Consider the following 14,159-nt stretch of genomic DNA (forward strand, 5'->3'; position numbering starts at 1 on the left):
GAAAGAACATTATTTCACCATAAACCGACCACGACCAGGTGCTCCTCACAAGATTTCTGACAGAGGAGTGAAAAGAAAATATATTTGTCTCTTAAGAAAGATATTTAGAGAGTTCAGTTTGAAAGAAATCAAGACCTGTAGGGTCAAGAGTTCATGTTAAAACGAGTCATCCTTCATGCTGCACCTAACACGATCAAATAATGTTCAAATAAGAGTTGGTTATGACTCTCAGCTACTACTACACCAGATAATGGCTCAATATCTGTGAAACTGACTGGGGTATAGATTTTTTTTTGTATTTGCTAAGGTTGAATGGGGGGAGCATGACTTTTAGCTACTACCACACTAAATATTAGCTCAACATCTGAAAAACTATGTGAGTTAAAGCTATTTCATGCTGGCTAAGGTTGCTTTGCTGTGACAGCCATCTTGAATTATATTGACTACACACACATTTTTAGCAATGGCGATAAACAGGGCAATCACGATGGAAGTTTTATCAGTACCCTGCTTTTAGCTCATATCATGCTGATTTGGTCACACAAACAGACAMCACACTGACAGACATGTTCATGTTGCACGTGCACGGGAAGGCCTGTAAACAGTTCACACACAAACACAAAGCATCTGTCAGCACCTGCCTTGTCACACAGCTCGCCAGCTAACTCATCCATTTATGAGCTCATCCATCTTTYTATATGCCATCTCTCCATCTTCTGTCCATTTATTTTTCCCTCCGAACTCACAAACTCATCCGTCAGACTGCCAAGCCACCAATCCATCTATTAATGAGCCCCTCCATTTATAAAGAGCCATYAATGTTCTCCATTTGTTTTGCTGAAAAGTAAAAACAAACAAAATCCATCCGGACCCCTCAAACCATCGAAAATCTATTTACCACTTCCCCCATTTACTCGGGGGTGTTGTGGAACTGATTAGGTTTCACATAGCACACTCCTACCAGGGTAACTTACTCCCAATGCACACATAAAGATACACTATATTCAATTTTAAACAGATTTCATCTTTTCATTTCCGCTCTCTGAACCGAGCATCAAATCCCTGACAGAGAGTATCTGATCAACTGCACTCCAATAAAATAAGTCTATTCAGGGGTAGCACTCAAACAGAAAATAAAATTTAATTATCCACCATGTTCTAATATACTGGGGGAATGTTAAGATAATCAGTCTACGGGGTCTCCAACCTGTTTTTCATTRAGAGCTACTTTCACAAAATGAAATTGTCCAAGAGCTACTTTTTGYAAAATTYAATTTYAAACTTTAACTCAAAACATTAGGAAACGCTTGTTTTGCTTGAACATACATTAAAAACACTTCAATTCACATGAAATYCTCACAATTAACACTGAATTTACATGAATGTTTCACGTTTCKCCATTTATATTATAGTGTATTTYACACTCCTAWCTTARGGTTCAACATAACGTATTTTTCTCACAAGGGGAAATTTAGTTCAGTCAGTACTAAGAACTTTCAATGTTAAGACATTAAAGTTAAAACCTTCAAAACAATGTAATCTTAGGTGCAAAATATTTCATCTTCACTTGTCATCCAGTTTTTGCACACACTTATGTGTGGTTTCCTGTTTGTTTTTCTCAGTGCTTTTTCATTTTTACTTAGTGAGATGACTGGTACCGCATGGAATCAACAAGAGAGCTGAATGATGAAGTGTATCCACTTAGGTTCACCCTTATTGAGTCATTTAAATGTKCATCTGTCATTCTTGTTCTGAACTTTGATTTTAGGACATTCATGTCTGAAAACTCACAGAGACATATAGACCCAAAAAGTGCAGACATTTTCAGAGSTGCTTGAAGAAGGTTTTTGTAGTTATTTGGGTCTACTAAGATCCAGAAATGCTGAGACGTTTTCACACACACCTTTATGTGTTGAGCTCCTGGGAAACCCCCTCCYGCTGCAGCATRCACTACKSGGGTTTCCTCCCGCTCTGCTCCYGCTGTAGTCTTCAATGYGAAAAAAAGTCARTGATCCRTCACCCGATGTTGTTTATCCACAAATCTGTCCCGGTTAAAGTTTCAAAGTTTTTGTCAGTTAGATTCCTCCCTGCACAATGCCTGTTTTATCTCCATCCATGATTTTTGGCAATTTGACTATCTTTATAAATCGATGCTTCCTGCAGACGGCTCTGGAAGCGAGTTGCTTTTTTTTATTCTCTGAGTGGTTGAAACAAAATGCAGCGTCTGAGCGCTTTCTGCATGAACAAACAGTCCCACAAATGCTGCATGTTGCTTCATTTTTGGCTAGTGACAAATCAAATTTTGCTGCACCTTATTTTTCACAAGCAATAAAGAGCTACTTTAAATGAGCTACTGGTTGGAGACCCCTGGTCCAAATAAATAAACATAAATAATTTCTGAGTCACTGTTAAATTTCATCTCACGTTCAAAATATTTTGAACTCCCCACAATGAAAACTTGAATTACAAACAGAACAAACACACAAAAAATCTGATTTCGTGTCTCATTGTGAAGCTCTGAATTCCTCTCCTAAACATTTGAAAGTCACCCTAATTATATTTAAAATATGAAAGTTAAATGTAACTAAAAATTATTTCTGCTCAACTGTCCCTTTGGAATTTACAGTTGTTTGAAAATTAGTACATTTCAACATATTTGTCAAAAAACAATCAGAGCAAAAGGGAATGCTTCATAAAATTTTAGTTTTACTTAAAGAAAAACATTAAAAAAAGAAACAAATATTTACTCAGACTTCTTTAGGCTCAGACAATAAATAAGCTTATATATATATATATATATATGAATGATACGTTCCTGGGCTACAGACTGTAAACTCCTGATAAAATATTTGTTAGTTTGAAATTGTGCTTTTTGAATGTCATTGGGTTTAATTTCTTTCCTCCATTATTGTCCAAAATGTTTAGGTGTATACATCTAAGATTTTTAATTTACACTCAATCAGAAAGTCAAAACAATACCAATGGCCAAAATCTTATGATCCTTTTCCAGTCTGAGCATTCTTTCAGAATAAAATCTGAAGATGCCGGTTTCTCCAGACTGCTTATTTGTTTTCCATATGATCTATAACTAAAAAATGAAAAAACATAATTCTAAGCTTTTCCAAATGTTTCAAAACTACATAGACATGCCAGAAGCCTGTAACAATCTGCTACAGACATCCTATTCTGACTGTCATGTCCAACACTGTCTGATCATTTTTCTAGAAAGGGATATTATCTGTAATTCAGTGAATTATTCTGTGTGCACATGCCTGCATGGGAGGTGGAAACTTCTGGTCTAGACTGTTCCCATTAGAACAAGACTGTTTGTTGGTACTACACTGATGAGCGGATTACTATGAGGCTTCACTGATGAGTTGCCTTGATTTAGCTATTTTATTTAATTGCTGTTGGTGATAATTACCATCACTGTAGTGATTGCATTTCAGAATCCTTTGTGTCAGTTTAATCAGACTTGGTTTTCCAAACGCATGCCACGTGAACCTATGTCAACAAAGCAGCTGTGTGCACAGCAAAGTTGAGTAGAAAGCAGCTGACATCTCGAGATGTGTGATAAATCAAAAACTTACCACTGCAATATGAATATTACAAAAAATTTCAATAAATCACAGACGCACACTGCATGTCAATTTTGTATTTGGCAACTGACTGGACCCTCAGTGCCCTGAATGCTCGTGGCTGATGTGTTGATATTGGCCAACATGGTGCTGTAAGTGAAAACGAGTACTGCATCACAAGTGTTGTAATGACTGAGGATAGAAATGATGGCATTACAACCAGGTGCTGTGAAAAATAGACATCTGCTACATTGTATTAATTATTCAGATTTGTATATTTGAACGACTCTTTAAATATTCAAAATGTCCATGTCTAATAGTCATCAACATATTCAAATACAAGTAAGTCTTAAAGTGCCTGTGACATGAACTTTTTAAAATAAATATAAAAGGCATTATTGGAAAGATAACAATGTTAACATATTGCAAAAATAATTTCCCGCTGCTGAGAAGAACAGTGGTTGAGATATTTACATGTGAAGTAACAGGAAGTGATGTCAAAGGGGAATGTCTGCATGGAAAAAAGCATTGATAAAATAGCTAACGACACAGTCTGTAGAGAAGAATCTGATGTTTCTTTAGATCATTTTGAGTCACTGTCAGAGAGAGATGAAGRTGAGTCAGAGTTCAAATAATATTGTTTCAATGAACAAAGACCAGAGTTTTCTTAAAAAGTTCCCCTTTGATGTCACTTCCTGTTTCAGTTTGGTTGAGCCAAAATCAAAAGAAAATATGCCACTTATGTGACAAAATGGATAAAATCACATGTTTTATGCAAGGTTTCTTTTATAAAGATGTGTTTTCTTTGATTTTTTGTATTCGATGGATGGGCATGTCACAGGCAATTTAAAGTCATGAAGCCCTCCTGACAGCCCAGAGGCAAACATTTGGACTGAAATGATTAAATGTTGTTTAAATTATAGTGATAAAAACTATAGAGGAAAGCACACATCTTCACACTAAAGAAGCCAAACAATACCAAGCTCCTTTACCTGAAAGTCATTAACAGGTAAAGTTCTTTTGTGGGCCTGAAGCTGAAAAGTCTGAGGTATATTTCAGTCATTCTAACTACAATCAACTGCACAGGACACAGAACCAGAAGAACTGGAAGGTAGCCACAGTTCGATCCCCCGTCCAGCTGTCTCAGTTGTGTCCTCGGGCAAGACACTTCACCCCTAATGCTTCTGATGTGTGTCCCATCAGTGTATGAATGTGATTGGCACTGATTAGTCTCCATAGCTGATTGTATGTTAGCTTTGTAGAGACCTAATAGAGTGCTGTGTGAATGGGTAAATGAGGACACAGATGGTAGTGTGAAGAGCTTTGAGTATCCTAGATGGATAGAAAAGCACTAAATAAGTACAGTCCATTTACCATTGGCCATATATGGAATGGAGTTTGAAAACTCACTAAAAATCATTTAAAAAACAATTTAGCTTTATTTTTAAAGAGTTTCAGTGAAACATATCTGTGGGTTTTTTTTGTCTATCATGTTTTGCTGGATATGCAATTGGAAAACATGGTGGGTGTTGGACTTTAATTATGAAACAGCATAGCCACAAACTGTTAACTAGAAATGAAAAGTTTCATGGAAGACATTTTGTGTCACTGCCTGAGTTACTTCACTCTGAGAGCTGGTAATTCCTCTGGGCAAACCGGCAAATGTCATCAATTCAGCAAGAACACCACTTCCCCCATTAACCCTCTTCAATTTGTTCTTATTAACCGAAATCCATTGTACTTCCAGTAATCTTTTCTTCACATGGTGTTAATCTCTTTCCTTATCTTCATCACACTTCAGAGTGATTGATCTCTTAAGCCTCACAGGAACATCTTAATACTTTTCCAACTAACTGGTGGAGCATCCCTGAGCCTCAGAAATTACAGTGTTCAAAAACAATTCCTAAAATGTCTTTTGTCCTCTGTGTTTAAACCGTCATGCACTTACGTTGACCCCAGCGGCCCGTGCGAGGATTCAGGTAGTTTGGGTAGAGCCCGTTGGGTCGGTCCATTTTGGCAAGCAGCTTCCGGATGTGCATGACCTGAGACAAAGACCAGCCACAGGAGTTTTAATCAAAAAAGAAAAACGTTAACCTTTAAGAAAACCTTTTTATAAAAATCAGCTCTGTCTTGGAYTCCTTATTTTAAAAAAATAAAGAAATCAATTTTTATTTTTATTGCATTCATTCATATTCAGGGTGGGTTCTGTAAAATAGTTTGAAACAAGTTTGCGTTAATTGATAGAAACATGAAAAATATACGAAGCAGCAGATTTAAAACATGCTGTATGAACTAATGTTTGGAGTTAAGACACAAAGATATAAAGAGCTTCACAGCGATACCTTCTGGTAGTACACAGGGTTTCCTGTCAGGTAGGTGAGGTGAACAAACTCCATGTGGAGAGTCCCAAACTCAGCCAAGATGCTGCTGCCTGCCGATGCCCAACCCCAGTTACGACCAACACCACTGGAGATGGATGGACAGGTGAAGAAAGAAGTGGCAAAAAGAACAAACAAACAGAACATGAAAAAATAAACCAAAATAGAAATTCTATAGGTAAAAGTTTTTACATGCTACGTTCTTCCAAATGGCAAGTGTCATGTTAAAACAGTCTCACAAACATTACCAAAAACTGTAGCCACACACATCATTGTTAAATTCTCAGTACTGATAGCACCTCAAACCTAAAAAACGTAATGTACAAAAAACAACAAATGAAGTATTAGAACTAAGGAACAAAAGAAAACATTTTGTGATTATTGCTTGGACAGCCCAAAAAAATGTAACTGGACAACTTTTTTACCTTCATATGAACTATGTTCTGATTTTGTCAATCCTTTTCTGGACCAAAATTTACAGTTTTTAAAGCCTACAATCAATTAACTGAGAGAAACAGTCTTACCTGGATATCACCTTGTATACAAATATGGCAACAAGCATGGGGTGTTGTCTCCAAGTGACAACTGACCAGAAGTATATAGTAACTAAGTCCATTTACTTCTTTACAGTACTTAAGTAGCCTTTTCCTTTTATTTAGTTACATTCAAAACACAAAAAGCACACTTTTACTTCTGTACTTCAAAATTTAACACCTACTTACATGTTGCTAATTTAAATATGACCAGAACTCATGATGAAAGAGTAGTTTATGCACTCTAAAAAATGTTGAAGTGTTGAATTTACTTAACCAAGTTGTCAACTGGTTCCACTAAAACGAGCTGAGCAAATGTAAAGCAATTTACTCAACTTGTTTTAGTGGAACCAGTTTGTTTAGGTAAACTCAACACTTCATTTCTTAGAGTGTGTAAAACAACTTTTAATTTCCTGATTATTGTGAGCAGTTTTATGACTTTTACTTAAATACTTTTCATATCAGTGAAATACATTTTTACTGAAGTAATTTTCTGTTAAGGTCATTTTACTGCCACTGACTCCTGCTGTGTGGTCTGAATGTGCATGCAAAAAAAAGCATTAAACGCATTAAACACCTAACCATCGAAAGCAGGCCATTATTCATGTAAACAATGAACAGTGCTTGTTTGTCTGATGGGATTAAAAGCTGAAACACATATATAGATTTTTATAGAAATGAAAATTTCTTAGGAAAAAACAGCCTATTTTGAACTACTTATAGCCTCAACACCATATCAGGATAAAGATCTCTCACACAGATGTTGGTGCTTCGCAAAAATTACCCATGTAAATTTAAAAATACTTTCTTTTAAGGTCCTGTCTGATGTCACAAAAAAAGGCAGTTTGGAATAAAAGAACGTGTACATAGAGAAAATTTCTGTTCTCAAAATCTAACAAAAAGAATAAAAAGCAGTAGCAGCAGCTGAGAGGGTCTGAAAGCAGAGAAAGCATTATAATAATGTAACACATCAGAGAAGCGAGGCCAGAAGTTCCATACTCACAGGGTGAACAGAGGTTTCTAAATGTACAGTTTAACACTTCTGACGCTTTAAAAAAATAAGGCAGTTTGTGATTAAAATCAAGTCTTTCAGCCTGACATTCGAGTGCACTTGGGAAATAATAAACAACGAAGAAAGTGTACAATATTCTGTGCAGTTTTTACACACCCACAGAGCTCCATGAAGAGGTCTAATCAGGTAAAGAAAGTGAAACGCCTGAGTGGGTGGACTGTAGTCATGTTGGTGCTTTTATTAATGCACCATTATGATCTGACATCAGTTCATTTCACTGAATTCAAAACAATTTAATAAACAAATGTAACAACTGTAAAGGTTTTTGGTCGAGTTTTACTAATAGGATTTCATTTCACACAACAACTGATGTGGAAGTCCCCAAACACTGATTTTAAAAAGAAACTTTTGTCTCTGGGGGTGAGGTGCTGCCTCAAGTGGAGGAGTTCAAGTACCTCATTGCTTAAGAGAGGGAAGAATGAGGCCTGAGATGGTCAGACAGAGAAATGAAACAAAAATCTAAACATAAATAATGAGCGGTAAAAAACTCGAATTTAACTTTTTGAGGCCTCAAATTACGTATTTGCAGTAATGAACATTTCTTTGTCATTTCTTTTTATATTAACAAATTTACACTAAATATTTTCCTCAGAAAAAAAAAAGTCCATCCGTCCATCTGTTTTTTTTCCGCTTATCTGGGTTTGGGTCGTGGGGGCAGGGGGCAGCAGCCTAAGCACAGAGACCCAGACTTCTCTCTCTCCAGCCACTTGGGGCAGCTCATCTGGGGAAATCCCAAGGCGTTCCCAGGCCAGCCGAGAAACATGGTCCCACCAGCGTGTCCTGGGTCTTCCTCTGGGTCTTCCTCTGGGCCTCCTCCCAGTGGGACGTGCCAGGAACACCTCACCATGGAGGCGTCCAGGAGGCATCCTAACCAGATGCCCGAGCCACCTCAACTGGCTCTTCTCGATGTGGAGGAGCAGCGGCTCTACTCCGAGTCCCTCCCGGATGACTGAGCTTCTCACCCTATCTCTAAGGGAGAGCCCAGGCACCCTGTGATGGAAACTCATTTCGGCAGCTTGTATCCGCAATCTCGTTCTTTCGGTCACTACCCAAAGTTCGTGATCATAGATGAGGGTAGGAACTTACACCCACTGGTGAATCGAGAGCTTCGCCTTCTGGCTCAGCTCTCAATTCACCACGACAGACCGCTACAGCACCCTACTGTTTTCCAGCTCAAGACCATAGTCTTGGATTTGGAGGAACTGATCCTCATCCTGGCCGCTTCACACCCGGCTGTGAACCGCTCCRGTGAGAGCTGGAGATCATGATCTGATGAAGCCAATAGGACCACATCATCTGCAAARAGCAGAGATGTGATCCTAAATCACCAAAATGGATCCCCTTAACACCTTGGCTGCACCTAGAAATTCTGTCCATAAAAGTTATGAACAGAATCGGTGTCAAAGGGTAACCTTGGCGGAGTCCAACTCTCACTGGAAACAAGTCCAACTTACTACCGGCAATGCGGACCAAGCTCTGGCACCGGTCATACAGGGACCTAACAGCCCGTATCAATGGGCCTGGTACCCCATACTCCCCGAGAACCCCCCCACAGGAGTCCCCGAGGGACACGGTCAAACGCCTTCTTCAAGTCCACAAAACACATGTAGACTGGTTGGGCGCACCCTCCAGGACCCTGCTGAGGGTGTAGAGCAGGTCCGCAGTTCCACGACCAGGACAAAAACCACACTGCTTTTCCTGAATCCRAGATTCAACTATCCGACGAACCCTCCTCTCCAGGACCCCTGAATAGACCTTACCAGGGAGGCTCAGAAGTGTTATCCCCTTGCAGTTGGAATAAACTTTGCGGTCCCCCTTTTTAAATAGGGGGACCACGACCCCGGTCTGCCAATCCAGGGGAACTGCCCCCGATGTCCACGCGATATCGTAGAGTCGCGTCAACCAATGCAACCCCACAACATCCAGAGCCTTAAGGAACTCTGGGTGAATCTCACCCACCCTTGGCGCCCTGCCACCGAGGAGCTTTTTAACCACCTCAGTGACCTCGGCACCAGAGATTGGAGAGTCTGACCCAGGGTCCTCAGACTCTGCTTCCTCATGGGAAGATGTGTCGGTAGGATTGAGGAGGTCTTCGAAGTATTCCACCCACCGACCCGCAATGTCCAGAGTTGAGGTCAGCAGCGCACGATCCCCACCATGAATAGCGTTGGTGGCAAACCGCTTACCGATTTGAGAGACGGCTCTGGTGTATCCTTCTAAGCTCACCCTATGCCAAGATGCATTTCAGGCCTACAGGGAGATTTTTTTTGCTTGTAATTGTGGATGTAGCAAGAGACAGGAGTACAGTTGTAAATAAAAATCTTGCAGTACAAAAATTGAAAGTTTAAAGAGGTTGTGTTTTTGGGCTTTTCTGCTGGCAGCTGTGTTTGAGTGGTTAGGGAGGTTGTTCTCCAACATGACAGTTGGCAGTTCGATTCCGCTGCTATTCAGTCACTTGTCAAAGGGTCCCTGGGTAATACACTGAACCTCCACTGCCTCTGATGTGTGTCCCACTAAGTGTGAATGTGATTATAGCACTGATTTATTCTCCATAGAATGATTGGTATGGGTTAGCTTTGTGTAGAGACTTAATAGAGTGCTGTGTGGGTTGGTAAATTAGGACACAGAATGTAGTGTAAAGTGCTTTAAGTATCCTAGCTGGATATGCTAAATAAGTACAGACCATTTACATGTTTTGTAACATTATTCTTGTCAGAAAACATTACAAACAAGCTTGCATAGCATGTTCCTTACCTCTTCAAGTATTGCACAAGTATTTGTTTATTTATTTACTGTATTTATTTATTTATTTATTTATTTATTTATCACGATGCAATTTATAGCTAAGTGCTTGTGTAACCGTGGGCGGCCAGTTTGCTGGAAACCTCCCGTGATCTGCTCAGCTTTGTCTCCTTCACCTCTCTCCATGACGTGTTTACAAGTTCTGCCTTTCCCAAAAAGACAGTTTTATTTCACCATGTCGTCGTATCGCGCCGCGCACTCATATTCCTAAACAAAAGAAGCTCTCTCCATGAGGAAATTTGCTGTCAGTCAATACAAGAGTTAATCCACGGGCAGAATTCTGCTGACGTTAAAACTGTAATGGTGCGTTCACACCGAACGCGATTTCAGCGTCAGGAGCAGCAGGTTTACATACAAAGTCTATGGTGGACGCGCTTCAAGCAACGTCGGGAAGTTCTGCGGCGCCTCAAGCGCGATTAGAGCAGTGCGATTTGAACGATTTGAACGATCTGAGCGTTCGACGCGCTGAGGCGCAAATCGCTGAAGTTAGAAAATCTGAACTTTTGCAGCTCGACGCGCAGCGTCAACCAATCAGAGACTCCACTGTGTGACGTAGTGACATATTTCCCGACGGGACAGTTTACTGAATGATGTCCACTAACCTGAAACAGACAGAGCTCCTGCTCTTTAGCTGAAATGAGTGCTGCAGTCGTGTCCTGATCCGCAGCAATGCGTGGCAGCGACTCATCAGACTGAAAAAAATAGTCCTGAAAGCGAGCTGTGAGCCTCTACTCTGAATTATCTGGTGAATTAATTATGAATTAATTATCTGATGAACGTGACACGCTCTGGCTCTCTGTAAATAAAGCAAAGCCACTTCCTCGTCCGACATTAAACAGCCCCACAGAGGAGGGAGGGGCGGGGCGGCTGTCGCTGTGCAGCGCAGCTGTCCTGCGTCTGACCTCAAAGTGCACAAGCTTCAAACTTCAGCGTTGGCTGCGATTTTGACGCTGAAATCGCGTTCGGTGTGAACGCACCATAAGTGTGCTGTACTCGCTTCTACCCGAACCACTGGAGAGGAGGTTCTGAGACAGCGCGGCTGTGGAGAGCGCTTGGAGAGAAGCATTGGGCCGAGTCAAACCGCATACAAGAGCATCCGTGGAGATTGTGTGACTGTTAACAGTGAACACCAAAGAACGCAAATTAACAGCTTTCTTTGAGGCACCGAAATAAGGCACCGAAGTTAGAGTTGTATTTCGGTCGGTGTACTACCGTTGATGTTCACCCCGGTGCCATACTGGAACCAAGTTTCGGTACCCAACCCTATTCTGACCTGTCATTTTATGCATTGTTTGAAACAGGAAAAAAAAGTGAATTAAAGTCTTTGTGATGCTATCAGTAATTGTTAGTTTTTGGTAAAAGCATAAGTCAAGGTTTTTAGTTTTATTAAAAGCTTTGAGTTTATTAAAGTAGTTGCAAAAACTGGATCAAAGGTCTGTAAAATAGATGCAGGTTCATAATAAAATGAGTCTTAAATATCAATTAATGGAATTTCAAGTGGAAGTTTGCATATTTTATGAAAATTTTGTGTCTCCAATTAGAAAATAACTGAAGTTAAGTTTTTGCTTGTATTTTAGTGCTGCTGAAAGTGGTGTTCACTTGCAGTGTCACTAACCTTTTAAGGTTGACCATGGCCCAGGGGATCCCAGTGGGGGTGTTAAAGGCAGGAAGCAGTTTCTCTGCCAGTTGGACCGCTTTCACCTTGAACACCTGGACAAAGAACGGAGGAGGAAAGAACAATAGATAGTTAAATTAAGGACGGGGGATTTTTTTTGTAATGTTCACACAAAGTATTTTTCAGCCGAACAATGTTTTAAAATAAAATATACAATTCAGCAACCAAAACAAAGAAGGAAAAGGCAGAACAAACAGACATCAGGAGTCAGTTAACTGCTGAATAATTACCATGTGTCAGATTTATTAAGAAGATATGCAACATTAATAGATAACTTGCATACCTAAAACAAAAACACATCAAGTTCCAGTTAAAATGTTCCAGTGGTATAATTCCAGTTTTGCAAGACATTTTGGCCCACAAAACCCATTTGTGTGGACAATACACAAAGACTAACTCATCCAACACCGACAAGGATCAGGGAGATGAGCAGAGAACTTCCATACTGTGGAGACCATGGCTGATTCATCAACAGTCTGTCAGAGCTGAGCAGCTTTGCAGAGACCTGATCCATGGAAAATTTCTGCAGTCTCTCAAAGTAAGAGGAAGCAATAACACATGCTGCTGTTTGCAGAATACTTAAGCAGCCAGTAGGACATTGAAGAAAGGACTTGGAGGTCAAACTGAGGAGTTCAACAACAAATGAGTGGAGGGAAGAGGAGGGAGAGAGAAAACAATGTTGTCAAACAGATGCACAGATAAGCCTGCACATGAGCACAATATGATGTTGATATGGGAAGAGAGAAATGTACYCTTGAAGCTGGAAGTGGATCAGAAAATGAGAAGATATGAACAAAACAAAGTCACAGTGGTTTTACAGGAAAGCRTCTCATATCAAAGGCTGATGAAGGACCAACGTTTTCTACGTCTTTAATCATACAAACATGGACCTGAAAGAAATTCACATGCATGGTGTTGTCGAAATTTTCCATGATAAAGAGATCAAACTGCAACCTTCCAAGCTGCTCTGCTGGTTTAAAGTTGTAAAGTTCTATAAAATACTTTTGTAGACACATTAGCATGTTTCTTCAAATCTTACACTCAATGGTTCTATTCAGTCTCATTTTTAATGGGAACTGTTTTCTTATCTCACTAAAGATTACTGGCTAGAAAAATGCATATAATAAGATTTTACGTTTTATACTACAGAAAGTCCATCACTGTGGGTCTTTATGGGACAGGTTGTACAACAACTTCCTTGACTTTAACACATTCTGTTTTTAATCTGGATTGTCTACAAGCACACAATCAAATTTAATGTCTTAAACACAAATCAGCACCTGCCCTAGTGGAAGTATGTTATATTATAATATAATATACTAACATTTGCTTTATAAGTCCCAGAAAGCAATCAAATTTCGGCACTATCAGTTACAACAAACAAACCTATAACATACAAACATACAGAATACAGAGAGGAAGACCTGTTTAACAGAGTGGGAAACACAAAAAAAACACATTTGCCGGTGGAGAAGGTGTAGTGCAGGGGATGGGTGGTCTTTGTGAAGTGTGTGTGTGTGTGTGTGTGTACATGTGTGCAATGTAATGTAAGCCTGTGCACCACAGCCATTTTCCTGATAGATGGAATAAAGTTCATCAGTCGGCACTGAGTCTAAGTCAAAGTCGCAGGTGTTGATAGGGGTGGATGAGGAGCATCGTTTGCATACCATCAGGGCGAATTTAAGATAATCAGCACACCAAGGCTGAATCATGGAGCCAAATGCAGATAGCAAGAAAATGTTTTAGATCAGGCGGACAATATTTTTCTTCTGCTTTAATGTCACTGGTACAACCCAAGGTGGAGAATCCAATGAGACAAATCGGTGTGGGCATTCCCACTGAGCTGAGCTATCAACTTCTCCAAGATCGATTCCATCTCGTCAGCGAGTTCCAGGGACCGCAGCCAGCCCGCGACCCTCAGCAGAAGACACTTGCAGACTGTGTCTCAGCTCACACAGGGCTCGAGTCTGAGTGCTGATAGCWCGGTACATCCTTTCATACTGGTCAGGCAGCTGAGAAATGGCCTGAATAGCCGTCGACGCTGTTTAACAATACATCAGATTAGGGCTGCTACGATTAATCGATTAATCGACAACTAATCGATTATTAAAATAATCAATG

At 40.0% G+C, this 14,159-nt stretch overlaps 1 protein-coding gene across 2 annotated transcripts in view; it reads right to left on the minus strand.

The window, feature by feature from the left end:
* The window catches only part of man1a2 (mannosidase, alpha, class 1A, member 2), a gene marked incomplete at its 3' end in the record, with an annotated part of 171,924 nt that overhangs the window by 27,458 nt on the left and 130,307 nt on the right, over positions 1–14,159 (minus strand). For both annotated transcript variants that reach the window (XM_014026637.1, XM_014026638.1), the window contains 3 exon segments: positions 5,527–5,620; positions 5,921–6,044; positions 11,979–12,073. In XM_014026637.1, the coding sequence (XP_013882091.1) occupies positions 5,527–5,620; positions 5,921–6,044; positions 11,979–12,073 (313 nt within the window).

Source organism: Austrofundulus limnaeus, unplaced genomic scaffold, assembly GCF_001266775.1.
Source record: "Austrofundulus limnaeus strain Quisiro unplaced genomic scaffold, Austrofundulus_limnaeus-1.0 Scaffold575, whole genome shotgun sequence".
Classification (NCBI taxonomy): Eukaryota; Metazoa; Chordata; class Actinopteri; order Cyprinodontiformes; family Rivulidae; genus Austrofundulus; species Austrofundulus limnaeus.